This window comes from Toxotes jaculatrix, chromosome 17, assembly GCF_017976425.1.
Source record: "Toxotes jaculatrix isolate fToxJac2 chromosome 17, fToxJac2.pri, whole genome shotgun sequence".
Classification (NCBI taxonomy): domain Eukaryota; kingdom Metazoa; phylum Chordata; class Actinopteri; family Toxotidae; genus Toxotes; species Toxotes jaculatrix.
In genome coordinates this window covers 1285520-1312500 of record NC_054410.1, presented here as the reverse complement: position 1 = coordinate 1312500, position 26981 = coordinate 1285520, and the positions used below count along the sequence as shown (strand labels likewise).

Here is a 26981-nt window from a genome sequence, read left to right as displayed (position 1 = left end):
TTCAGAAACATCTGGACCGGCGGTTCACAGAGGAATAGTGGTGCATGTTGAGGGAGGCTGGGTGGGAAATGATCACCTCTGACTGCTAAATGCGTCTGCTCTGGCAGCTCGTCCTCTTTTTCAGATTCCCAACAACACTTTAAAGTTATTTCCTGCTTTAAAAAAAATGTGTTGTTGAAACCGCTGTGGCCGCCGGACACCAGGAGTCACCTCCCTCCTCTGTCCGTGGGTCATAAAAATACCCACAATTCAGCTATAAACTGTTATGAAATTATAGAAATGAGATAAATTACAGATATAAATTATATACAAGGTTTTCGTGGGTCATCAAATACTCGATTTGATTGGATTAGGCTGATTGATAGCCTCTCCCCTCAGCACCCAATGTGTTTTTGAATGCGTCTGCAGTGGCAAAACCCAGTTCAGTCATTACCCCCATCTCCCTTATCAGCACAAGGGGAATAAACACAAATCTAATAGAAATTCATTACACAGACCCATATCCACACACACACAGAGCCAACTAGTTTATTAGATTAATAGGCTATGAATGGCTAATACGAATTACCCCCCTCTCTTGTTAATGAGACGCGGAGCAATTTGTATAATTATGTCTGTGGAAGGGAAGAATTCCTGTGTCTAAGCATATTTTTAGACAGCCGAGCTTTCTGAAGGATTTTGATTACGTATTTACTTTGGGGTTTTCAGCTTCGTGCTCTTTCTCTCAGAAGTCGTTTTTGAATAATTCATCGCTTTGTTCCAGAGCGGAATAATTTGTGTTGAGATTTATGAGCAATTGCTTTGGGGTGGGCTGATTTTACTCTTTTTTAAATGATCACAGAACGTGTTCTATCAGAGTCGGGTGTCAGACGGAGGCCTGAGCGGAGACGGCGCTCTCGGAGAGGACACAGGATTTGCAACATGTCTTTTTCTGGTGCCAAAACAAGACACGCATCTGGGAAAAAAAAAAAGAAATAACCTGTACTCCATCAGTCTTTGGAAGCGCAGAGTAAAACATCTGGTGCATTTTAAATGATAATAAAAAACCTTTGTTCTTTAACAGCAACACACTTATGAACTGGATCCTCTGGATTTTGAATTACGCTGCGTATGACTCCTGTGTGAACAGACCATTTGGTCTCACATTAGACTTTCTGAAAAGAAGAAATGTAAAGTCGTTAAGCTCTGTTTCAGGAATTTCCTGGAAATTAGCGTCAGTAACTTATGACAAGACATAATTAGGCAGACTGCTCCACCAGCATCAGGAAAATGACACTTGCTTCGAGGAATTTCTTGATTGATTTAGGACTCAATAATTTCCAAAATGACTTGTAAAGATGGATTTTTCAGCAGTGTATTAAGTGGTGAACACCCACACACAGCATTTAATGCCAAGGAATAAAGTTGGGGGTGAAGTCTATTAGTTTTTTTTCTTTTCAATTTATTAAATTCTGTTCATGTGTCAGCAGTGATTTCCACTGACGAAGCTGAAAACTTTGAAAATCAAATGCACAGTAATTTATAGAATCAAGATAAAATCAGTATAATGCTAAATGTACTGTACTTTCAGCCTTTAGTTAGAATCTTTGACTTATTGATTTTCTGTGTATGACGTCTTGTGTTGTGATGTCTTTTTTCTTTCCTTCTTCCCTTTTGTCTTCAGGTTCCCGGGAATTTTCTTGAACCAGGTCTCGTTGACCTCCACCAGATAAGCCCAGTCCCGGTTGGTCCAGTGGCACCGGCGACAGATGACTCCTGGGAATGGGATGAAACCGATATGACAATCACAGAACCAGAGCCACAAGAAGTACCAGAACCCGACCTCACGCACAACCTCCCCACAGAAACAAGTCTGCCCTCGGACAATGTTCTGTCCAATGGGAATCAGCCCGACAGGATTCAAACCAGTATTCCAGGCGGTCAGCGTCCTGAGAACGTGCCCAGCGTGACCTCCCAAGCTGCCCCGCCCAACAACAATAACATCTACCAGGTGTACAGCCTCCATAATGTCGAATTATACAGACAGCCTCAGTTTCCTCACAGCTCGTCCTCTGTTCGCAAAACCAAGTCAGGAAAACACAAACAGCAACTCCTGCTGAAGAGCCTGAGTAAGGACTCCTCTTTCTCCTCCATCGAATCCCTCCCAGACCTCCTGGGAGGACTGATGTCAAACAGCCGAGGAGGAGACAGGATGACTGGATACCGGGACAGGGAGAGTGAAAGGGAGGGCGGCAGAGGAAGTGGCCAGTCGGCGAACAGTCGTCGGTCAGAGTGTGAGAGCGGGATTGTTAGTGATACAGGAGACACAGAGACGACGACAAACTCTGAAATCCAGGGACAGGAAGAGGACCTGGGGGAAGAGGAGGAGGAGCAGGAAAACGGGCAGAGGAAGGATGAAACTGATCTGAGTCTGCACAAAAACAATATCCATAAGTACAGTCGAAGAATCAAGACGGACGATAACAAGAAGGAGAAAGGATGGAGGAGGGATGAAAACAGAAGAAACAGAGAGGAGGAGAAAAGGAGGAGACACAGGAGGGGAGGAGGTGAGGCGGTCGAGATCCTAATCAATGGGCGTGGGATCCTGACGCCCGCGGACTCTGACTCTGACTTTGAGGTCGGAGGACTCACTGTCGATTCCTCCAAGCCCTTCATGTCCCGCAGTGACATCACAGAGTTCAAAGCTGACCAGTTCAATGGTTTGGAGACTCCTCCCGCTCTCAGCCGCCGGGCCTCAAGTCCAGTTTTATCTCAGGGCTCCTCTCTGGAGTCTCTGCTGGCTCTGGGTGTGGAGTTATTTCCCTCCAAAGACCCGCTGCATCGCAGGGCCTCTCTGGAGAGCTGCGTGGCCCCGTGTCGCAGCGCTGAAGGGGAGACCGGAGGCAGCTTGTCCAGCCTCGGGGAGTTGGACCTGGGGCAGAGCAGAGAGGTGGATGGAGGTGAACCAGGAAAGAAGAACACTGAAAATGCGCAGGGAGAACCATCCTCTGGGGAACTGAGCCGAAGAACCCTCGATCTCCTGAAACGCCTGGAGAACATTCAGAGTCCTGTGGCGGCGAAGATGACCCGCAGTGTCTCTGACATGACGCTTCGGAGCATCTCCCCACAGCGGAGCCGGCTCCCTGCCTCGCCTTCTCTAGGCGGACGACTCACGCCCCTCTCTGGGATTTCAGGCTCGTCACGGAAAGGACCGCCATCCCTGATCAATGAGAGCTCAGCAACAGCATCGCTAACAGAGCTGAGCAGCACCGAGGACTCCTCTCTGGGCTCTGAAGATTTCACCGCGCTCAGAAATCACCGGCACCTCTTCCTGGATCCCGCCACGGCAGCAGTGGCCAACTCAGGCTCCTATAGGAAACGTTGCCACGGAAACAGCCGAGGAGGGCAGGGCATGGATGAAGCAGATGCAGCGAGCTTGAGCATGGTGGTGAACGTGTCTTGTACATCGGCATGCACAGATGAGGACGAGGACGACAGCGACCTCCTGTCTTCCTCCACGCTCACGCTCACCGAGGAGGAGCTTGGCATACGGGACGGAGAGGATGAAGAGGAGGAGAGGCTGAGCGGCGGCTCCTCAGGTAATGACGACGATGAGGATGACGATGAGGAGGAGATGGAGGGCTCCTACGTGCTGGGGCTGGAGTACATGAAGAGGGAGCTGCAGAGCTGGATCCGATCTCCTCGCACCTCCTCTTCCTTCACCTCTAAGACTGAGGCAGGCCTCCGGGACGAGCTGCAGTGCGGAACCCAGCCGTCCTCCACCATCACCGCCTCTTCTCAGAGCAAGGAGCAGCACAGTTTTCTAAACCGCTCAGCTGCTAAATTAATAGAAACCAACACTAACAGTGGCAACAACAAAAGAGATAAGAAAGAACAGGAGGAAGAGGAGGAGAACAGGAGGAACGCAACAAGAAGCTACATCAGCCAGTTTGTAGACGACGTGGAGAACGGAAACGTGGACCAGAGCTGTTTAAAAGGGAAAGACGAAGATGACGAGCTCCTCAGGGAGGAGTCGAGTGTGTTCACAAAGAAAGGAGAGTCCCTGAGGGAAGCGTACGTGTTCGCCAAAACAGGAGAGTCCGTTCGGGACGTCAGTGATTTGATAGTAAAAACAGAATCAAACTCAGTGAAGCAGCTTTCTTCATCACAGACCTGTGAACTCCTTCCACTTACGTCCAAACGGGCTTCCTCATTGGTGGGACAGCTGCGGGGGGAGTTGCCCTGCCACAGCTCCTCCCTCCCCTCACCTCCTTCCCTCTCACCTGTTGAGGACTGCACATCCCACGATGCCTTGCACAACAGCAGACCGGCAGCCGGAGGAAGGAAGGCCCTCACCATTCAGGAGAGGTTCAAATTCTCATCCTTTGTGACCGAGGAGACAAGGAGGGAGGTCCGAGACAAAGAATCGTCGCTGCCTCCCAGAAAACGGCACATTTCTCACTCATCCTGCCACAACCACCTTCCCTCCCCGTCCTCCCTCCATCCGTGTGGTGCAGACAAGGGCAAGAAAGAGAATGTGCATGACTTTGTAATGGAGATAATTGACCTGACCTCACTGGCACTGAAGAGCAAAGAGAACCAGCCTGAAGAACCGAACGAGGCCGAGACCAGCGGGTCCAATCCAGACCAGGGCCCTGCATCACTAGCACAGATCAGAGACAAGGTACAGTATTCCCACTAAAAAACCCAGAGCTCCAGATGCTGTGTGGAAAAATCATCAGCTTGTTATAGATTTCATCACAGATATCAAACAGAAGTTAAAGTAACAGTGTGAAGTCCTGTTCGACCTCGTATGTTTTGTACATTTTGGGGGAAAATTCATCCAAAAGTAGCAAAAGTTATCTCAGTTGATTTGTTCGCTGAGTTGGACTAATTCAATAAATCGCATCACAGATCATAACTTTCAGGATGTAATGACTAATTTCTTCAGTATCTATTGCAAGTGAAATAATCTAAAAGCTAATCAGTTTTCAGTCTTCATTTTATTTCTGAAAAGAAAAAGAAATCAGGCAGAAAACTTTGCTCCTCCTGTAAAATGTGTCTGAGTGTAAAATATTAAAATGCAAATCGAGGCTGGATGGTTTCATGTTACTCAGTGAAAGAAGCATCCGCACTTTCAAACCTGTGCAAAAATCTTTTTGGATGTGCAAACGTTTGGTCAAAGATCTTCTCCAGGTATGAGCAGCGTCATTCACTGGTTACCTGTTCATACCTGAAGGTCTTTGACCAAACGACAGATTTGAAAGTGCAGATGCTTCTTTCGTGAGTTCGATTTTTTTGTCTGGATGAGTTGTGAATTTTTTGGTTTGTTCAAATATAAATAATACACCAACATAGAAATATACATAATAAAAAAAACTGTTAAGTATATGTATAAAACAATAAATCACAGGATGTCATCACTGAAAGCTCTGACGGTTGTTACATCCACAGTGGTTCAGAATCTGAATTAGTCAGAATCACAGATTCGTCGGAGACGACTTCACAGTCTTTGAAACATACAGCACCTTCTGTCCTCAGACCCTGAGCTCAGAAAAGAGAAAACAACAACAAACAAACAAACTTTCCTTTCCCTTCAGGTGCTCGAACACTCCCATCGGCCTCTCCACCTTCGTAAGGGAGACTTCTACTCCTACCTGTCTCTCTCCTCCCATGACAGCGACTGTGGCGAGGTCAGTCAGTGCTCTGAGGACAAGAGCTCCACTCCGGCGCCCTACAGCATCCCGTCTTACATCACACCAACACAAGGCCTGAGCAGCCCGAGCCCTGAGCTGTTTACAAGCACCAGACAGCAAATAGCAGCCTCCAGCTCAGCCCAGTCCTCCAAACGCTCCTCTCCTAGCCTCGACTCCAAGAACAACCTCCGTGCTCTCGATTTGAAGTCAGCGGACAGCCAAGCTAACCGTGCTGCTAACGGTGTCCACGCTGACGAGCTGACTAGCCCCTTGCTGTCCCTGCCCCCCAGCCCTGACATCAGGGACGAGGAGACGCTGTTCGCAGCCTGCACGGAGCAGGTTTACCTGGGCCCACCTCTCTGCTACAGCATGGTGCTCAGCAGGAAGCCGGGGAGGCACCTGCTGGAGGAGGATCTGGAGTGTTTGTCTTCACTGGACCCTGGTCACAGACTCAACGCCAGTCTGACATATTTGCCTTGTTCAAAGCCAAATGATAGTTGTCAATATTCGCCTCAAGAGGAGCCCGATTCCAAACCAGGTGATAGTGTGAGCCGCTTGTCTTCGTCAGAGGACTGTGTGATGGACAGAAACCAGGATCCCTCCAGTCTCACAGTGATGACACAGGAAGCACAGAGCTCCTTCTCTCCTTTCCTGGAGCCTTGTTACGGCTCATTTTCCACCTCCACGCCCTCGACGACCATCGCCGCCTCCCTCCAGGGGCCCGGCTCCAAACCAAAAGACGACAGCCCTTCCTCCTTTCCTCCGCCTGTGTCCCCTGGCGCCAAGCAAGAGAAGCGAGGTGAGGACCCGTACCTCCTCTGTGATGTCGCTGGAAGAGAAGTCGCGGTCGCTGCGAGTGTCACTACGCCGCAGGAGGAGAGGAGTCGTAATGAGGGGCCTCCTTATCTTAATCCCTGGGCGCGTGTCGCCCCGATAGACTCCTCCGCAGCCGAATGTTTGGCAGATACTAAAACGCTTGAATCCAATATGGGCGCCGTAATGACCAAGATAAGTGTCTGCAGCTCCGCTACAAATCCCTCAAAAGAGCCAGCCGCCACACGTATTAATCCCAAAATTAACTGCTCGGTGATGAGAGAGGCAGATAGGGAGGAGGGGGAGCGGCGAGGAGAGGCGGATACTTGGCGGGTGAGGCAGGAGGAGAAGGGGAGAAGAGGGCGGAGCGGCTCGCAGCAGGACGCAAAGACAGTGGCAGCAAAGCAGGTTAGTGTTCCACATATTAGCCTGATCGGCTATCTCAGGACATTATACAGGGCCTTGATACTGCACTTCACCTCTCTACTCCAGGTATTAGTCCAAGCCGAGCCCCTCAGTGGGTCTGAATGTAATGAGGCCGGTGTGCGTTTCTCTCATTTCCATTTCTGAGGCCGGACAGATGAGAGAGGTGCTGATATGCGTAACCTCCCCTCTCCCCCCCCCCCCCCCCCCCCCCAACCCCCTCCTCCTTTTTTTCTAGTCTTTTTTCACCGTGTTTTCTCGATTTCGCTTCTTTCTCCTCGTCCTTCCTCCACTCTTTTCCCTTCTTTCTTTTTCTCATCTCTGCTCTCCTCCCATCTACTCCACCATCATCTGCTTTTCTCATCCTCCCTTTTTTCTCGTTTCTCCTTCCTCCTCCTGTCTTCTTTTATCTCCTTTCTCCAAGACATCATTTCACATCTTCTCCTTTTTTTCTTCTTGCAGTTTCACATCTTCTCTTTTTCATCACCTCCTCAACATCTTACCTCTCCTCCCTTCCTCTGTCTCTCTTTTTTCTCCCCTCACCTGTACTCTCTCCACATTTCTTCTTTTATGTTCCCCCTCCTCTTCTCACGCCTCCTCGTTTTTTCCCTCCCCCCTCCATCCTCTCTTCCTCTGCCTCATCCCTCTCTCCTCCCTCAGGTGTTAATAGAAGGGGGGATTTGCAGACTTCTCAGTTTTTTAGTTAAAAGGTTAAGGTCCACAGAACAACATCAGCATAATTACTATCAGTCAGATTTTATTAGGATTCATCAGCTAAGAGCTTTCCCTTCCCGCAGTGATCGTTCAATTCATTTCATCGCTGAATTAGCGTGTTTGTGCTCTTTTTAAGTTTTCTATTTCCTCATGCAAATGAGTTTGGCTTTTTTTTTTTTTGCCATCTCTGCAGCCTTGCTTCCTCCTCTGTTTATCAACTTTTGCTCTGTTAAAGAGGAACATGGCTCAGCTGAAGAGGCTGTTTCGTTTTTGTAATAGTGCTGAGCAGCCTGTTGTTCTTTCACTCAGTGCATGTTAATGTGCTCACATTCATTCATTCATTCAGACTGTTCACTAACAGTGGAATAGTTTCCACGAGGCCAAGAATAGATCAGCAAGACTCGTGTCACCTGGATGCTACGATGTGGACAGACTGAATGACTGAGGGAAATCTGATCATTAACACATTCAGCCAAATGGAAACTGTCTTTACAGAGCGGAGGAGACGGACACACCCAGTTTTGTTTTTATATTGTTTGATATTTCATTTCTCTTTTTTTAAAGATTTTATTTTTGCACTTTTGAGATTTAGTGTTTTTTCGTTTTTTTTCTGAGGTTGCACAGAGAATGAAGAGGCTCTGAGGGAATCCTGACCCTCAGATGACTCTTAAAGCCGGAATCACCAAACCTGCGGCAGCATCTCGGTCACACTGCGCCATAGTTTTCTCATTATCTCATAAATTCATTAAAACGGCATCAAACAAAAGACGAGAAAAGAAAAGGCAAAGATGGGGGGTAGATGTGCGTCTGCACGTGTGCATCCACGCTGGTGTGTGTGTGTGTGTGTGTGCATGTGAGCATGACCATATATGCAGGCGTGTGTGTGTGTGTGTGCATGTGAGCATGACCATATATGCACGTGTGTGTGGTAGTGTGTGTGTGTGTGTGTGTGTGTGTGGCAGTGTGGCATAATAGCGACACAAGTCTTTACAAAGTGATTAGTCGTGAACCAATTAAGAGCGTGTGGTGGAGCGGGGTGGGGTGAGGGGGGGGTTGTTTTCGGCCTGATGCTCGTTCGTTTAATTTGCAACTTTTCATCAGTTTGGGCTCAAAGAAAGAAAGAACAAGCCGATTAGAAAACAAAGACAAACAGCGTTTCAGCCTGATAATGCCGTTTTGATTTATTCTTCTCTCCCTCCTCTTGTTTGTCTCTCTCCTTCACTCGCTCTCTCACCATCCGCCGCCTCTCTCTCTTTCTCACTGTTAAAATGAAAAGAATAAAGTGGGATTTTGTTTTCCGCTCTCTGCTGCATCGTGTCTTAACTTTCATGTGACTAAACTTTTCTCTGGTCATTTCTCTGAATCTTTTCCATTTCTGGCCCAACCTGTTCTCTCTCTCTCTCTCTGACTTCATTTTTCTGTCTTTTGATGTTTCTCCCTCACTCTCAGGTGAGCTCTCAGTCCGCTGTCAATCATACCACCAGAGCAGCTCAGGGGCGGAGCCAGGCCTCAGTGAGATGCCCGACCTCAAGGACGGGGACAGTTAGAGTAAGTAACCACACACACACACACACATCTTACATCCGTTGCAGACTAAACTGTTGAACTAGACTTGTTACATCATCATTATTGGCCACTTGATCACAGTCACGTTATCAACTGAAATAAAAATAAACAAATAAGCTGCTTTTCCATTGTTGTTGTTGCTCCATTATTATTGTGTAACTTTAAAAACTGTGACGTGTGATCGACGTGTGATCGACGTGTGATTGATGTGTGATCGTTGTGTGACCGACGTGTGATCGGGGCTGAACACAGGCAGCACAACAGGCAGTGGATTTCTTTTAGTTTTCGTCATCTTTTCTATTTTTAAAATCAAATGAAACCAGGAAGCTGCAGAACACCTACAAAGATCATCACTGGTGTGTGTGTGTGTGTGTGTGTGTGTGTGTGTGTGTGTGTGTGTGTGTGAGAGAGAGAGAGAGAGAGAGAGAGAGAGAGAGATGTGGCCGCCCTATGGGCGCCTCCAGGGCTAAGCAAAACCTACTGCCCCCGTACTCCAAACACAGACAAACTAACACACACACACCCCCGAGGGCAGGGCATAAAATTCCAGGTAGAAGCTCTGACAGCCCAACAGCTGCAGGTTAGACAGACATGATGTTCACACACACACACACACACACCAGAGGACAAACCTGCATACACACTCACCTGCAAAGAACTACACACATTAACGTGCAAAATCAAGCTCAGTGTACACACACACACACACACACACACACACAACGAATGTAAACCCATGACAAAGGACACACACGCACCGCACACACATCATGTCAGTGATGCATACAGCTGGTCCTGACCCCCATGGCGTGCCCCAGTCTAGCCCACCTGTTCACACACACACACACACACACACACACACACACACACACACTGTACACACAGACACAGGTGCAATTAAAGCAATCGTGAATGCGGCTCATGATGTGCTCTGTGACCCAGACAGCAGAAGGTCTGCAACAAAACACACAGGAGAGAGGGAGTGTGTGTGTGTGTGTGCGTGCGTGCATGCGTGCGTGCGTGCGTGCGTGCGTGCGTGCGTGCGTGCGTGCGTGCGTGTGTGTGTGTTTGGAAAGTTTCATAAAAAAGCCAAACAGCAGAGGAAGCTGAGCCTCTGATACACACACAGTGACTGAGGATGACAGATGCAGCTGCAGCTGAATATGATGAAATTACATTAAATAAAATATTTTAAGAACAAAATAGATCAATAAATTCACAGTAAAGAAATATAGAGTTTGCACAAAGGTAAAGTTGAATGTAGATGAATTTATTTTTGGTTTTGATCTTTGATAAATAAAGAACATCCCCAGACTCAACACGGACAGCAGCAAAATCACCTGATTTAAAATAATCTGAGGACAGTGAAGCTAACAGTCTGTTGCTGTCTCTCTCCATCCGTCCAGAGACTGCCTGTCCTGGGAGCTGGACCCTCCGGGATCCAGCTGTAAGGGAGCTCTCTCCATCTCCTCCCCGCTGAGCTGATCTCTCTTCTGGGCTTCATCTCTCCAGCTGCCTCCTCTCTGCTTCTGGAGCTGTTCACACCTCTGATCTCTTCAGTCAAACTGAGAAGTCATGCGGTCGTTTCCGAGTGACCTTCGTGTTTGTTTCTTAGTTGAGGTTGATACGATGCATGTTGTGATCAGATCCAACATTTTCACAGGGACTGCACACAGTCTGCTTTCAGGACTGATTGATTATAAAGCAGCTTTTAGAGTTTGGCTGAACATATTTTTGTGGTAGTCCGAGGACAATATATACAACTTACATCAAAATACAGTGTCAGCATCATTAAGTGGAAGATTTTAAGAGTTAGGAAGAAAATCATGTAGTGAAATTATATCCAACAAATTAAATGTGATTATCAAAGTAAATATTAGAATTAAAAATGGGACAAAAACACTTTGGTGAGTTTGCGGTCAGGTTGAGTTTCAGGTTGGCTGAGGAGGGAGATGTCTCACCGATGGCTCAGATGATCACATCTGAATGAAGGAAACACACAATCAGCTTCAGCTTCACTTTATGTTTTTAGCTTGTTTTTTTTTGTGTGTCTCATTGTTTGGGCCACATGACTCGTAAACATAAATAAGATGCTATGAGAACTGACTCGTGCCACCTGAACTGTTGGACTGTACCAATACATTAAGTCACAACAGACGGACAAATACAGCCCAGGACTCATTAGTCTGAGGAGGACGTGGATGTGACTGATTCACTCTGACTCCGTCTTCCTCTGTGTGTTTCCTTCCATCAGCTGCTTTCTGTTGTTTACTGGAGGCTGGTTGCACAAAGACATATTAGACGGGTCTGACAGAGTAAGTCTGCTTCTGCTTTTGCTCTTTCATCTAATGTGAGTTTAACAAAGGTGGAAAGTCCATTTTAAGCCACAAAGAAACGGACTCTCCAGACCAATCACAGCTTGGTGGGCGGATAAAGAATGAGGATGTTATCATGTTATCATCCAACGACCAGAAAAACAGCAACAGAAAAAGTTCAACTTAAACTTAAACCTGAAATCTGAGAGTCTGTGCATCGAAGTTTGTCTTTGAACAACCAGGAAGTTCTTCCCTTCTTCATCCATCTCTGTCATTTTTCTGGAGCTACCTCACTAACTGCTCACTCTCACACCAGGCCAGTTTGGCCAGTTTGCATGACTTCGTACTGGATCTCACTTTTTGTGCTGCAGCTGTGAACACGCTGTTATCTTCCAAACATACTGTTAAACTAAATGCTGCAGTGTTGTAGCACAAGTAGCACGTTACGTCCTAAAACTACAGACCTGGTCTGTGTCTACACATGATGTCAGTATTCGTATCATAGTGCTGTGACTTGGTCCGGCAGTAGGTCGTTCACGGTCGTAGCAGTGGTAGAAAGTTGCCATCCTGTTGTATCAGCACCACACTGCAGCCTGTGAGTTACACACTACATGTTGTACGGCTCAGTGTAATGCATCACACAACCAGCCTGTGTGATCTGAAGACCATTATGAAGAAATGTTTAAAGGGTTTGAAAGAACTTAGTGTTAACAGAGAAAATTAGTCATGATTACCAGACGTATTGTTTCTGATGAGAGAAACAAAAGTTAGTGTTAATGAAGGCGACAAATACTAAAACATGTTTAAACAACCCGCACTCGTATCAGCACGATCGTCTCTGTCGAACTCAGCTGTGACATGAAGAGTCCAGTGAGTCGTGTTACAGAAGCTGAAACTGGACCAGCAGAGGACGGAGCTTTTTGGAGCGGACGCCCGATTGGACGCCTTCATGGTCGATGCCTGATCTTTATTTTGTTTTACTTTGACTCTGGCTGTTTTTCACTCCTTCATCTTACAGGATGTTTCACGTTTTTTAAAGTCAGCAGCATCACCATTTTCTAACGTGTGTCCCTCAACATTAAAGCATTCATGCTCGGTCCAGCTGGTTTTCACCACAGAAGTGAAACGTCTTGACGGAAAAGTCTTTGAATTTTCCAACTTTATGGGCAAACAGTGACTATTGGAACATTTAGGTTAGAGGGGGGAAATAGTGGTAGTGCTTGGTGAATCATCCGTAGACCATGTCCCTCCTTCGGGCCTTCAGGTATCACGTTAGGCTGAGTCCTTCGAGGAATGTATCACCTTGAAATGGGACACAAATGCTTTTAGTGACCAGTCACCATCATGAGACCAGGACTGATCCGGAACGTTGATGAATTGTTGGATAAACGTGCTGCTGTGGTTTCTGGGAGAAGTCAGTGTGCTTTAGATGGAAATAATATCCAGACTCTCGGGGTCGTGTGCAGCTCCGTCTGAGCTGAGGGTTGAACCAGGTGTCCAAAAATAAATCATAAGTAAAAACTAAAACGGTATTTTATCTATGCAACACAACCAAAGTTGGCAAAAGCTGAAGTCGTGTCGTTGTGTAGGCATTAAGGTTTGATGACTGTTGACAAGGACGTGTGTTGTTGTTAATAATACTGCTGTGTGTACACCACTACTGTACCATGTATTCTTTTCTTTTTTATTTTCTAGAAAACTCCTGAGATGATGATTAGCAGTGACGCTGGGGTTTGGGATTGGTGTTGGACAGGTGTGAGTGTGTGTGTGTTTGTGTGAGTGTGTGTGTGTAGGACAAAATAGGGTTTGAAATCTTTAAAATATAATTGTGTGCCTTGCTCTACTGTTACTTCTTCTACCTTTTTTGTTAATTAAAACCACTGCTTTCCCGGTTAGGTGATGAAAACATGCAACACAAAAAAAATAAAATAAAGATGAGAAACAAAGAGTTTCATGCAAGGTTCATGTTGAGCTTGTGTACATATGTAAAGGTGTAAAACCTTGGTGTGCAGAGGGAGGAATGCTTGGTGTTTGTGTTTATTTATGTATGTGATCTGTGATGTGGAATATCTTTATTATTAATATTGGCCATAAAGAGCTTGACTGCATGGTTCCTGCTAATTACAATGTAAAACCAACTGTTGACAAATAAACTTAATTTATTGGAAAAACAGAATTTGGATGAATGTGATTTGTGTCCTATGTTTTTTTTTTTGGTGTTATTTTCAAGTTACGGACACAATCTACAAGAGTGGTAAAAACACTAGAATCAAAGCTGTGGTTCTGAAATGTTGTCATGATAACGGCGACGTGTCGAGCCCCCAATCATCAGAAATGCATCATTAACATTTTTTTGATCTTGCAAAGATTTGTTTTTTGCCCTTAATCAGACCTCTGTTTTCCTGCTGCAGCGAAGCTCGGCCGCCCGTCTTCAGCCTGCACACACGGACGGAAAGTTTTAACTCCTGATGAGATGAAGTACAATTGAAAGCTGAAGAAGGTGATTGGATATGATAATAAACACACACTTTGGGGATATTACTGAACGTTAAATAATGTTTACTTCATCAGAAGAAGGTCAGAAAAGATGGATGGATGATGAGGAGGATGGACGGAGGAATGGCCACGATGTGGTGTTTACCTCCGCTGAATGCAAAGGCCTGTGTGCGTCTTTTACACATACTGCAAATCAATTTGTCTCTGATTGCAGAGACTGTCCTTGATAACATCCTTCAGAGCTGAACTTACATCGAACATCAAAATGTTTGTCCCTGTGGAAAATATTCTTACTGGATCTTTTAAATTACTGTAGTTAAGAAATCAGCCCTCAACATCATCAACCAAGATTAATGCAGACAACAACAAGACCAACCCTGACAGCGCCCCCCACAGGCTGCACTGTTCACCACAGCTGCAATATAAAGGTGTCAGACAGAACTAACGTCAGCCTGATGATGAGTTTAAAGCTGCACAAATGACAGTGCTCAGATGTTTGTCCCTGTGGCGGCCCCCAGAGAAATCACTGGGCCCAGTACAACACTGACTGGTGGGTTCTGAGCAGATGGACGGTTCATTTGATGCCTGGCTCAGCGGTCCACAGGCAGAATGGAGGATCTCACTCTGTCTGACGCAGCATTGTGACACGTCCTTCTGTCTCAGAGCGTCGGAGAGCAGAGCTGTTACAGGATTAAAAAAATAGCAGTTAGCTGCAACAAAACACACTAACACACTCCACATTAAAGCAAATTGCTTCTTGCGATTGTTGATAGTTTCTCATTGTTGCGTCCCTCTCGGTTGGAGCTGTGATGTTGATTGTGGCTGAAGGGGCCTTCAGATGACTGATAAGCGTTGATGAATGAAAATGGAAATGCTTTTCAGCGTTTTGCCTTCAAAGGGAAATCACATACGGAGGAAGATGTGTGGGGGGGTGAGGAGGGAGAATATTTGCCTTTTTGCAATTAACAAGATATGTTCTTTTTTGTGGTCAGAAAAATGGAAATGGCTTTTAAGGTCGTAAAGGTCGAGTGCATCGAAGCATGGTGGCTCCGCAATTACTCTTCAGGCAGAGGCCTGATTGGGGGACGGGTGGAGGGGGGTCCGGCCGCGCACCGACGGTCAAATTAACGAGACGGCCGGCTCCCTGTTGAAAAGATCACATGTGATTACCGTACATCAAACAGACAGAGCGCTCAAATTATCTCCTCTCTCACTGTGAAGTCAGAGAAAAAGGGATAAAACGCAGACGGACTGATTAGTTAAAGGCTTTAAATGTCAAAACTTTCACTGTCCACAGCTTGAATGAATCTGCTTCTCCTCTGCTCAGTGGACAGGAGCGAGGAAGGGGGGGGGGGGGGGGGGGGGGGGTCGACCAACCAAACAAATGGCCGCCCTCGTGACATAATTGAGGACATACTGGATATCACTGGACCTTTCTGTGAATCTTATATGTCCAGTGATCGTTTTCATTATTTTGTGTGTTTTCATTTGTACTGTGCTTTGTGAACGTTATCGAATCCACACATTCATACTGGGAGCTGAGCAGTAGACCCACTATAACTTCAGTCTGTCCCTCTGTGCTGCTGGGGAGCTCTGGGCTCGTAGCACTTTGCTCTAGAGGACACTGAAGACAGAGCTGAAAGAGCTGGAGCTATCTGTTCACTTTGATGATCCATATTTTGCAGTTGTGTAAGAACAGAATTCAAAGCATCGACCTCGGAAACATCTGGTTTCTTCAAAAAAAGTTTGCAACATCTTGTGGATTTTTTCAGCATCTCCAGTTGAAATGAACCAAACCAAAAATATTTCAATGATCAAAAACATCAACAGAAGCTTTTTTCCCCCAAAAATCCACCATTTTCCTCCAAAGTTCACATGTCGCAGACAGGCCTCCACCTCCAGCCTGAATCTGATTTCTCACTAAGCTATCACAGACTGTGGGTATGAAGAGCAGCAGGCTGCTGTCATTCTGTGGGGTTTGTTGAAAGGCATTCTGGGAAATGAAGGAAGGCCACTCACTGTAGTTTTATGCAGTCGAAGCAGGTTTGAAGGACAACAAATACAGGAACTGTCAGCTAAAGATCAGTTTTACAGAGGAGACGTTTTCCTCCTGCATTCGGTTCAAGTTTAAGTTTAGTTAACTTCAGGGAAAGATTGTAGTTTTAGCTTAACATCGAAAAACAAAACACTTCCTGTCGCGTCATCTCTGACATTTTCAGAACTCAAATACTCAAAGTGATGCTTATGCATCCTCCATGAGATGTTTATCCAGAATCAATACACAGACAGTCTGCAGGTCTTGTTGTCAGACAGGTGAGGAAAACACTGCAGCACCCGCAGCACTCAGAGACGTGACACTTCCCCACAGGATGCAATCACTGCTCTCTGAAATCAAAGTTCAGTTTCTAGGTATTTGTATTATTACAATGCTTCGTGGTGAGGATGTGTTTTAAACCGTCTGCGTCAGGGTTGAATGAAAATGAGACGACGTGTGTTCAAACATGCACACGCAGAAAATAAAGCACCTTCTCAAGTCTCTCTCTGTGCTGTAATGATCTTCTTGTAGTGCTGCGGAAAGCCTCCGCAATCCCTCCTTCATTTTCCTCTCCTCTTCTCCCTGATGAGCGGAGCCATCCCCTCATCATCAGCTGCACCATAATGTACTTTAGTCTGGGGATGAGAGGAGAAAATGGAAGGATAGATTGAAAACAGATTTGCTTATAAGCTGATCCTACATTAGGGGATATATATAATACGCTGGAGTCATCAAGGGTTTGTTCGCTACAGTCAGAGTGATCCATCAAAGATTCGACATGCTGCCGATGAACAGACAGAAGCTTCACTTTGGCTGCAGGTTGGGCGGAGTTCAGGGATTCAGTTTTCGTGTGAACTGTCGAGGTCACAGCTCGTCCTGGTCTGACTGCGACCTCCCTGAAAATCTGACCCTGGATTCAGGAAACTAAGATCATGTCTGTATTTTCTCCTGGGATGTCTGTGTTTTATGGGCTGTACCCTGTTTTAAAGAAGTTTCATTACCTTTAGGTCACTCATTTAATATAAAATGCCATATTTCCATATTTCCCCGTCAGAGTTTACTTCCTGGCTGTGTGCAGGAGCCTTAACACAGCATGCAGACCTTCATGTTGGAAAAGATAACTGACAATATAGAATATGAAAAAAATCCCTGCGCGGTATAGTCAGTTAGTGGATCATTCACTGGAGATTTTACATGTTTTAGTTCATTAATTCTTAATTGGACGCACTTTACGCCACTGCTGACCATTTTCCAAATTATACCACTTTTTAAATGGACTTTCATTCCAGGTGGTTTAAATTAATTTATGAGAAAATCAACTTTGAAAACACTTGAAATCCAGATAATCCATCACAGACCACAGCAGGTTGGTCGTTTTTAAATTTGGATAATTCCATTGTCGGCATGCGTCAGATTTATTTTAGTTCTACATCTTATGGCAGTAGCACTGTAGAGGCTTAAACTTAGAGGGAGACCTTCAGTACTGGACACGTCCACGTATATGAGATGATAATCAGCTGCCAAAGTCAGTGCACGAGCTGTGGGAAAAATCACTGAGAAGCAATAAAATGGAAAAAAAAGTAGGCTGTTTGCTGTGGACGATGAAAGCTCAGGTGTCGGAGCGCACTTGAATGCACCACCTGGTTTCAGAGACACTTTTCAGAGACACAACTTTGACCTTAAAAAACGGGCACATCCTTCAAGCAACTGCCAAGCACTGTCTGTTTTCCCTGAGCTTTGATTTTCATACGAAGGTCAAACTGTGTTTCTGTCCAGTGAAAACCACACATCTGTAAATCAGGCGATTTTAAAGTTCTGAACTAAAAACCACCTGACAAACACAGCAGCTGACTCCGCCCCCAACTGATCAGGACCGGTCACCTGATCATTTCCACCTGTGGAGTGGCACAAGATGGAGGGAGAGTGAAGAGGAAGTGGCTCAAACAAAATGGTGGCTTCCTTCGTTTCTAGACACCACATTTATTGGATTATTTTAACTTTACATCAAATGTGCAGTGTCTCAGAAACAACAAGTCTCAAACCTTTTAACGGATACTTTAATTTTTGAGGAAAGAGGCACCCGGATGATTCTGAAAAGAGCGTTTTTCCCCGGTCTTCCTGTGGACACTCTGGAAGGAGACATTTTGGAGGTTAATTATCTGGAGCTCAGACTGAAGGAGACTGTGTTTGGAGGCCTCAGCGTCTGATGCTGGACAGTTTGATTTCTTCTCTGCCTGAATGGATTCACCGGATTTCTGTGGACCGGCAGCAGACTGATCACGTGTGAGCAGGTAAGACTGATTCAGGAGTGAAAAGTGTTTATGTTTGAGCGGATGATTAAAACTCTGTGGTCAGTGTAGAGTCACTGTGAGGTGGTTACAGTCGTTACACAGTCATTACACAGTCATTACACAGCCTCTCTGAGGCTGAAGCTTTGGTTTGAACTGACGTGGCGTCGACTCTTTGGCTTTTTGGTTCGCTTCATTCGTTAAACTTGAAGTTGTGCTCATGTTTCTGTGTGAGAGAGCGGTTCAGTCAGCAGAGAGTGTGGTCGTTGTTGTTTGGTGGAGTTGACGTTTTTCATAATGACTGAGGACATTTGTCGATCTTAGAGCTGTTAATTCTGTACAGCTGTGTCCATTTCCTCCCCTGGCTGCCATTTTGTGTCCATTTCTCTGTTGCTGTGTGTTGTGGATGAAGCTGTGGAGCAAGATGGCGTCTCCATTCTAAATCCTGGTTATGAGCGCTTGATTTGTTGAGTTAGCACGACTGCACATGTGCTAACAAGCTCACTGTTGTTGCTTTAAACTTTACAAAGTTATTGTGCTTTGTGTTAACCATGGTAACAAGCTAACATATAGTATGCTATTATGCTCATGTTAGCATGCTGTGTGCGTTAAAATTCAGTGAATAATAACGGTTTGTTTTCAGTACGGTGGCCATTTGGGACATTTCTGAATTTGCGATAAGCTCTGCATTATCCGACTTGGCTCAAACTTGCACTTAATTGCAAATGTGCTTTGATCTTTATGCTAACATCCTGTGCACATACTTCTAAATATACTTCTTCAACGTCTTGCTGAGTGCCACGAAAACAAAAAGGAAAAGTTTGTGTCCATGTAGAAAATTCAGTAGATTAAATTTCGTGACCGTTTCACAAACCGTGAGACGGGGACGGCTCATTGTTTTTTTGGTTTTTGGGTGACAATGGAACTCAGAGTACAGAATAAATAAATAAATAAATGAAAAAAATCAGTGAATAGTTTCAGAGGAGTGATGTGACAGTAGAGTTTACTGCAGTACAGCATGGCAGGAACTTGATGACCGTACATGTGTGTGTATGATGTGTGTGTGTGTGTGTGTGTGAACATTTTCAGGTGTTTATGTGTTTTTAATATGGATTTATAGAGTTTTAGCCAAATGGCATTTTCACATCAGTCGTCAAAATGCATTTAAAAAACAATTTGATACAAGACGGCGAGAGGCCAAGAGCCGCGGCGAACGGCCGAATAAATAAAAACTATGATGATGCCGACATCAACAGGAGGCCATGATCAATCATTAGCATACGTAAGGAAGTGTGTGCGCGCGCGTGTGTGCGTGCGTGCGTGCGCTAAAAAAAAAAAAAGAAAAAAAAAAGAAAAAGAAAGATATAAAGTTCATGTCCATGATGTCTATTATCAATTATTTGCATATGGAGGTGTGTAGATGAGTGTGTGTGTTTGTGTGTGTGTGTGTGTGTGTGTGTGTGTGTGTGTGTGTGTGTGTGTGTGTGTGTGTTGTGTGTGTGTACAGGAAATGAGTGTGTATAAGAGTGGAAACTTTGTGTGTGTGCGTCTTCAGAATGATCCATCTGTAATTCCTCATAGCAGTTAATTCATCATCTGTGCTGAGGCGTCGGGCGTCCGCGGACGTTTAGGACTAATATTTCAGCTTCCATTACAGTGGCGGATCAGAGAGCCGAGGCTCCGGTTTGACCTTTGACCTCCGCTGGGGGAATCGCAGCCTGACCCCATCCATCAATGCGGGGAGAGGGAAAATATTAAGAGGCTAACATTATTAGTTAGATTACAGGGCAGAGAGATTTAGCTGTCATTTTCTGCTGTCAGGGTGGGTGGCTGTCATTGGCTGTCTGTCCTCTTACCTGTCTGCCTGTCTGTCTCTCTGATTGGCTGGCTGGGCCACCTGGCTGTCTCACAGCCTGACACTGGCTTGTACTTTATGAAACAGGATGAAATGATGATGCAGTCAGAGTGGACAACTAATGATGTCCCTGTTTAATGTTTTGGTGAAGCTGCTGTATGAAGAAGATTTGTTAGTATGTTTGTATGTTACAGTATTAAATCTGAGGAATGTGTGTGTGTAACGACCCTGAACACAAACACATCACCGAGCGGTGATCATCATCCTGCGTCTCATGCTGCGTTTCCTGCTGTGGTCCACTGCATCAAACCTGGAGGAGAATCTGCTCCAAACAGCAGTGACACATAAATAAAAACAACCCAAAATATGTTAACTTTGAACATCTTTGAAACTATGGCCAAATATATATTATAGTTTTTCTATAATTAAAAACTGTGAAGGACAGATGAATAGACCTATGAACCAAATGCTTGGACTTAAACATGTAGCGCGATGTCTCATTCGACAAACTGCGTGATAGGTAAAATATATCACCGTCCTCAGGAGCTGATGCAGCTGCTTTGCCTTTGTGCACTAATAAGAAACACTGTGTGTTTGTTATGTTATGTTAGTTAACATTACTGTTTCAGCCTTTAGTTTTAGGAGTGAGGTGAAGCAGCTTGAACATGAGCAGAGTGTCTTCTGAAACGTAAGAATAAAAGTTGGTGACACTCGTCATCCTCTGCAGACAAGTTTTGTTCATGAATCATCAGCTGTTGGAACAGACGTGTGTTAGTTTGTGTCTGCAGCCGGATCGTTAGAACAAAAAATGATGATTTCTCTGTCATCTGCTGTCTCTGAGGGAGGATGGAGGAAAAATCAAATGAGGAAACAGAGACGTGTGATCTTTAACGGACTGATGGTCGGCTTAACAGGAAGGCACGTGCGTCTGCAGAGATGACAGGCTGCCTCCAAAATGGATTTAGACAGACATGATGGGGAATTATTGACTTTTGTTGTTTTACAGCAAGTCAGAAAAAGTGATGACAGCTGATGGTGGCACTGTGTGTTGTGTGTGTGTGTGTGTGTGTGTGTGTGTGTGTGTGTGTGTGTGTGTGTGTGTGTGAGTGAGAGTGAGAGTGAGAGTGAGAGTGAGAGTGAGAGTGAGAGTGAGAAAGATCATTTTTGTTTTGCTGTGACTGCATGAATGTCATGAACGTATGAATTTTGAATTTTACTGTAGACGTTTAAGAGACACATTTTTCATAATTATTTCTGTGAATAAATCATTTTTCCTGTAAATATAATTAGAACTTTGTACCTAACACTACTGCCAATATAAAACGAGTCAAGAAACATGTTTAGAAACATGCGACTGTGAAACAGAACAAAGATCTTAGGCTGAAACTGAACAGGGTCATTGCAGTAACACGGTAAATGACTTAACCTTTGGCCACAGGACAACTCAGAAATACAAAGACTTTTTTGACTAAGCAATTTCAACTCAAGGTTCACTAACTAGTTTGTTCTGGAGCTTTCATTTGTATCACATGATCTTCACAGGGTGACGGAGTTTAGCTCCAGACACGCTGTGGAGTTGATACTGAAGAAGTTTTTATAATTGTACCTGAACACAGCACAACAGAAGGAGAGGGTACAGCGTGAGAAAGTGTTTGTGAAGGCCGACTGTTGTTTGGCTACACACAGTGTGCGTGTGTGTGCGTGCATGCGTGCGCGTGCGTGTGCGTGTGTGCGTGTGTGTTGTCCTGAGGGATAACAGCAGGTTGACTGTCCTGATTCTGTCTGCTGTACTTTACCTGGTCACAGCTCACTAATACAACCAGCACACAGCCTGAAGTGTACACACACAACACACACACATGCACACACAACACACATGCACACACACGGCAAACCCAAACACACGCACTGCAGAGCTAAATGCATATTATGTCAAATGTATAATGCATGTACACACCATGAGTGGGTGGTCATGTGGTCATACTTAGAAAATACAGGAGCAAACATAACATCACACACACACACACACACACACACACACACACACACACACACACACACACACACACACACACACACAGTTCAGTCCTAATTCCATAAGGGGGTCCAGCATGTCTCCCTGAAACCTCCAGTCCAATTCATTTGATTTCATTACAGAGAGAGAGAGAGAGAGAGAGAGAGAGAGAGAGAGAGAGAGAGAGAGAGAGAGAGAGAGAGAGAGAGAGAGAGAGAGAGAGAGAGAGAGAGAGAGAGGTGAAGTGTATTGTGGGAGAGCGAGGCTGGGCTGTGGCGGTGGTTTTCATTAGGAGCTGCTGGTTAGAGCTGCGATCCAATTTAGACTGCAGGGTGGCGAGCTGTGTGTTTTTATTGGTATTTAATCAGCTCAATTGGGACGTTTTATTAGTGCAATGCTTTGTTTCGGAGGACAGACGAGAACTGTAGGTTATTAGGGGCTCTCAAAGTGAGGCTGGAGTCCCTGCAGGCGCCCTGGTGGGGCTTCCGCGGGTCCAGAGGAGGATGAAATATTGAAAATGTGTCCTGCGTGGCTCAATAAGGCGGAGAAGAGCAGTAAAACCACCAGGGTTGGGGGTTCGATTCCCTGTTCCGCAAATGTCAGGATGCAAATTAGAGTTTTTGTTCTGCAAATGTGTCTCAGAGGCAGAGCTCCGAGTTAATCCTCAGAAGGTGGAGCCAAAAATAAAAGCAGTCACGGCGAACTTGAGTAGTACAGAAGCAGCTGAAGAACGGAGATAAATGTCAGCCATTTGTTTTTGGTCCAGTTACTGAAGGCGCAGGAAGTTCATCACCTTAGCTAAACAGCTAACTTTGCTACAGGCTAGCATGGTACATAAAGACCAACTCTGAGTAACAAGCAGTGAATGAATGGATTTGATATTGTTTATATTTCTATCATCTCTGAATTAATAGTATATTCCACCTTGTTTTACATGCTCGGCGTGAAGTGCTGTCCAAAGGTTTAGATTCTTGTTGTGTTATCATCACGGCGTCTGATTGGTCCTAAAGTCATTCTGCAGTGTGACAGTGACCCCAAACGCATCATGCTGCAGCCATGACAAGACTATTTTCAGAACATGGGCCCACACACCTGCCCGCCCAGTTGTTCCTCAGAATAACATCCACACCTTGGATGGGCAGGGTGGGACACACACCCATAGCTGCCCCGCCCTGAGCTAACCCTCAGTGAAGAGCCAATTTATGCACTGGAACTGGAAACACATTTAATCCACAAGCCAGGGAAAGTTGTTGACATGCCCCCAAGACAAATGCCCCCCCACCTTCGTCACGGGGACACCTAGTGCCCAGGTGGAGGTGATAACTATAATGTCAGGACTAAACTGGGATCACGAGTAATGGTGGTGCAGTCAGTACTTTATCCTGTGGAAGACTGAGAGATGAGGTTAGTAAGTGGAACCTAAGCTGTGTTTATTTGGTCAAGTTCCACAAAGTTTTTGTAGAATTTATCAAAATAACAACAACAGAAGCTGGTGACAAAATAATCCGAGCATTCAGAGAGCTGATCTGTGAGTGAGGAGGGAAGGAAGCAAGAGAGAGAGGGAGACTGTGGGAGAGAGCGAGGAGGGGGGACGTGGGTGAGTATGAGCGTGCGTTATAGACAAAAAAAAAAAAAAGGATGGGGGGGTGAGTGAGTGAGAGAAAGGGGAGGAGACAGTAAGTGAGAGAGAGAGTGTGACTGTACTCGGGAGTCTGATCACACACGGAGCTCAGTGAGCGGAGAGAGCGGCGCAGAGCTGCAGCTGTACTCAGATCAGATGAGAGAGGAGGCTTCACACGCCTCACCCATTTACCCGCACTCACACTCCTCTCACTTCGGCTCTGTGCGTCTCTTTGGCTCCGTGCCCACCGTAACTCTGCTCCGGGAATGTTCCGGTGCCACTGACCCGGTATCCGCTTCTCATGAAAACATAAAAACGACACTTAGGGCGGATTTGTTGCGTCTGAGATGAAAGTTTATTACCTGAGAGAGAGAGAGCGGTGAAGTCTGTCCGACACTTTCCAAACACAGGTGTGTCAAACGGGGAGAACTTCAGGTTCAAGTCTGACGCTTTGTTCGTCGCGAGCCTGCGTTTCTGCGCGTTTTAGGTAAATATGAAGAGTTTTTATGTTTGAGGTGAAACACTGCGACGCGCCTCAGAAACATGTAAAGAACAAACGGGTTCTTTATTATCGGCGCTGACTTTAGAATAAAAGTCTGGTTTACAGCTGCTGCGTTATTCCGCACAATAAAGCCAGAGGAGGAAATGTCCTCCCGCTGAACAAACAGCGCTATCAGTCACCCCCCCCCCTCCCCGTCCCTCGCCCCCCCGTCTCTCTCTCTCTCTCTCTCTCTCTCTCTCTCTCTCTCTGTCTCTCTCTCGTGTGTGTGCAGCACAGAGGACAACACGCGCACACACGCAGGCGCTCGCCGACATACCGACACACACTTTGCCGCCGCTGTATCACTGTATCACACCAATGTCATTGCCGAGCTCGTGCCGATGAGAGCCGCGCGCTCACTGACTGACCGACTGATTAACTGACTGTCTTCCTCCACGTCCGCTGTTCCCACAAACACCCACCGACCCACCGGCAGACATCAGGCGGAGGATAGCCGGGGACGGGATGCCTTTCTCGGACGGAAAGCCGGCGGCGGTGCCCGCGTGAGAGAAGGGACTCCGGGGCTCCTGCACCGGGAGAAAAGAATTCAGACACGGCTCTTCCTCTGTCTTTAATCGGTGAAATAATCACCTCTTAGATCCACCGATCCATTGATCCCATTGATTGTTGAGTGGGACGAAAGAGAAGAGGGAGACCGAGCGCACCGGAGACACCGGGACCATGAGCCGGAGCTGCACAGGGGTTATCTCTGAAGGATAGAACCGAGAGGAAGAAAAGGAAGAAGAAATAATAAAGGAAGAGGTTTAAGATCTTTCCGCTCGTGCAGTATACCCTCACTAATCCCATTTATCTATTGATCCATTGATTGATGACTGTTTGTTTTGCGCACTGGGACCATGATCCGGATTTCCTTGAGAGTTAGATCCGAAGATTGGAGAAGAAAAGAAGAATAAAAACAACAAAAAGAAGATTGTTGTTTGTCTCTTGTAGCTAAAGCGGTGGTCCCAGTAATCGGTGACTGGTCTGTGTTGGGAGGAAGAAGGAAAAGCGGAGGAGGTTGTTAAAGTAGACGCGGAGGCGCATCGGAGACGGCCGGGACCATGATCAGGATCTTCCCGGATTTCAGCGTCCAGGTGACAGCCTCGGCCGGAGGAGCCGGGGCTGGAGGCGGGGGAGGAGGCGGTGGAGGCGGTGGGATGGTGACCGGACCCCCGGTGGGCCGGGTGCCGGTGCCGGTCCCCGGAGCCACGAACGGGACCCCGCAGAGCGTGCAGGGAATCACCGCCTACCAGCAAAGGTACGTCGGTCCGGGGCTGCAGAAAAACGACCTGTAGCGTAACGAGTGAGGGAAGGAAAAGTAAATATACATTTCAAATTAAGAAAAGTGCTTAGATCCACACCAAGGAAGGAAATACTTCACTTATCCTTTAGTGTATTTTTGCTGCTTAAAGTGAGTTTGAAGTGAGATTTCTCTCCTGTGATATTTCTATAATAGATTTACCTGATATTCGTATTTTATCCCCAAAGATTCATTGTCGGGTTCTCGTGCACCTTCATTATTTTATGTTCAGGTACAGTTGGGCATCTCTAACTCAGTGGACAATTTTTGGTTTGATATTTTTTTAAGCTCTTTTTTTTGAGATATCACAAAATGACCCTCAGCTTGACAGCTATCGGTTGGTGTTTCACACCAAGGCTTTAAAAATCATCCATAACTCCAGAATGCAGCTCCATCATTCTGCTCCATCTGTAAAACTGGATGGAGATGGTTTTATCGTTATCAGTGAGGGTCCGTGTTGGAATAAATGTCACAAAAATGTGGCCTTTTCCTCAGTTATTTGCTTTTTCTTTTCAAATTTCCTGTTAAACCTTAAAGTAACGGGAGAATCTGGTGACTTCGATGTCACACAAGAGGATTAAATTCAATATCCACAATTTGTTTTGGGATTATTTTTGTGTTTCAAAGCTTTGCGTTTTACGAACAAGTGTTTGTGAAAAGGGGAATATAAAGCTGTGTGTTCAGCAAAGACTGAGGGATGAGGCGGCAGAGGATAAGTACAGGAAACAAGTTGCGGTGATTTAGTGGAAATAGAGGACTCAACTATTTAAGCAGAAACAGAGTGAAGTCCAGGTAATTCAGTGGAAAAATCCTGCGTAAGGTTCTGCTAATTCAGTGGAAACAAAGGAGGTAATTTATTGGAAATAGAGGATTGAATTATTTCAGTAGAAAAAGAAAAATGTGTTGAGTGTTTTCCAGCTGACCGTGAAGCTGAGGTTTTCTGGTGACAGTTCACTCCATCTATCCTCCTGTTATTTCCTTATTTCCCCTCCACTCTGAATCTAAATGATTGCCTCCCTGTCCAGCCGCTCAGTAGTGTTGTTTTTTCGAATCATCTGGAGCCGTGGGGGGGCCAAAACACACCCCTATCACACACACTCTTTTCTCATTACCCGAAAAACTCTCCATATTATGGAGTGTAGCGATGTGTGTGTGTAAAGTCTAAAAGCTATGGGAAGAAAACACGACGTAAATCACAGCTGTGGCCTCTCCGAGTGCACAGAGAGCGCCTCAGCCCTCTAAAGCAACAAATACGAGGAGAATAAGGGCCGTATTGTTATTTAAAGCAGGGCTTCTGGGCACACACAAGCCCCAGACCCACATAA

The 26981-nt window shown here is 45.7% G+C and overlaps 2 protein-coding genes across 2 annotated transcripts in view; both read left to right on the top strand.

Moving 5' to 3' along the window:
• akap6 (A kinase (PRKA) anchor protein 6) overlaps nt 1-13639 on the top strand; it is a 126208-nt gene extending 112569 nt beyond the window's left edge. Inside the window, exons 19-23 of the mRNA XM_041059934.1 lie at nt 1664-4663; nt 5580-6171; nt 6244-6896; nt 9075-9173; nt 10598-13639. Coding sequence (XP_040915868.1) covers nt 1664-4663; nt 5580-6171; nt 6244-6896; nt 9075-9173; nt 10598-10642 — 4389 coding nt within the window. The 3' untranslated portion in view covers nt 10643-13639. The remainder of the gene's footprint in view (nt 1-1663; nt 4664-5579; nt 6172-6243; nt 6897-9074; nt 9174-10597) is intronic.
• Nucleotides 13640-25417: 11778 nt separating this feature from the next.
• LOC121197383 (neuronal PAS domain-containing protein 3) overlaps nt 25418-26981 on the top strand; it is a 204534-nt gene continuing 202970 nt past the window's right edge. The window contains exon 1 of the mRNA XM_041060972.1: nt 25418-25614. Coding sequence (XP_040916906.1) covers nt 25418-25614 — 197 coding nt within the window. The remainder of the gene's footprint in view (nt 25615-26981) is intronic.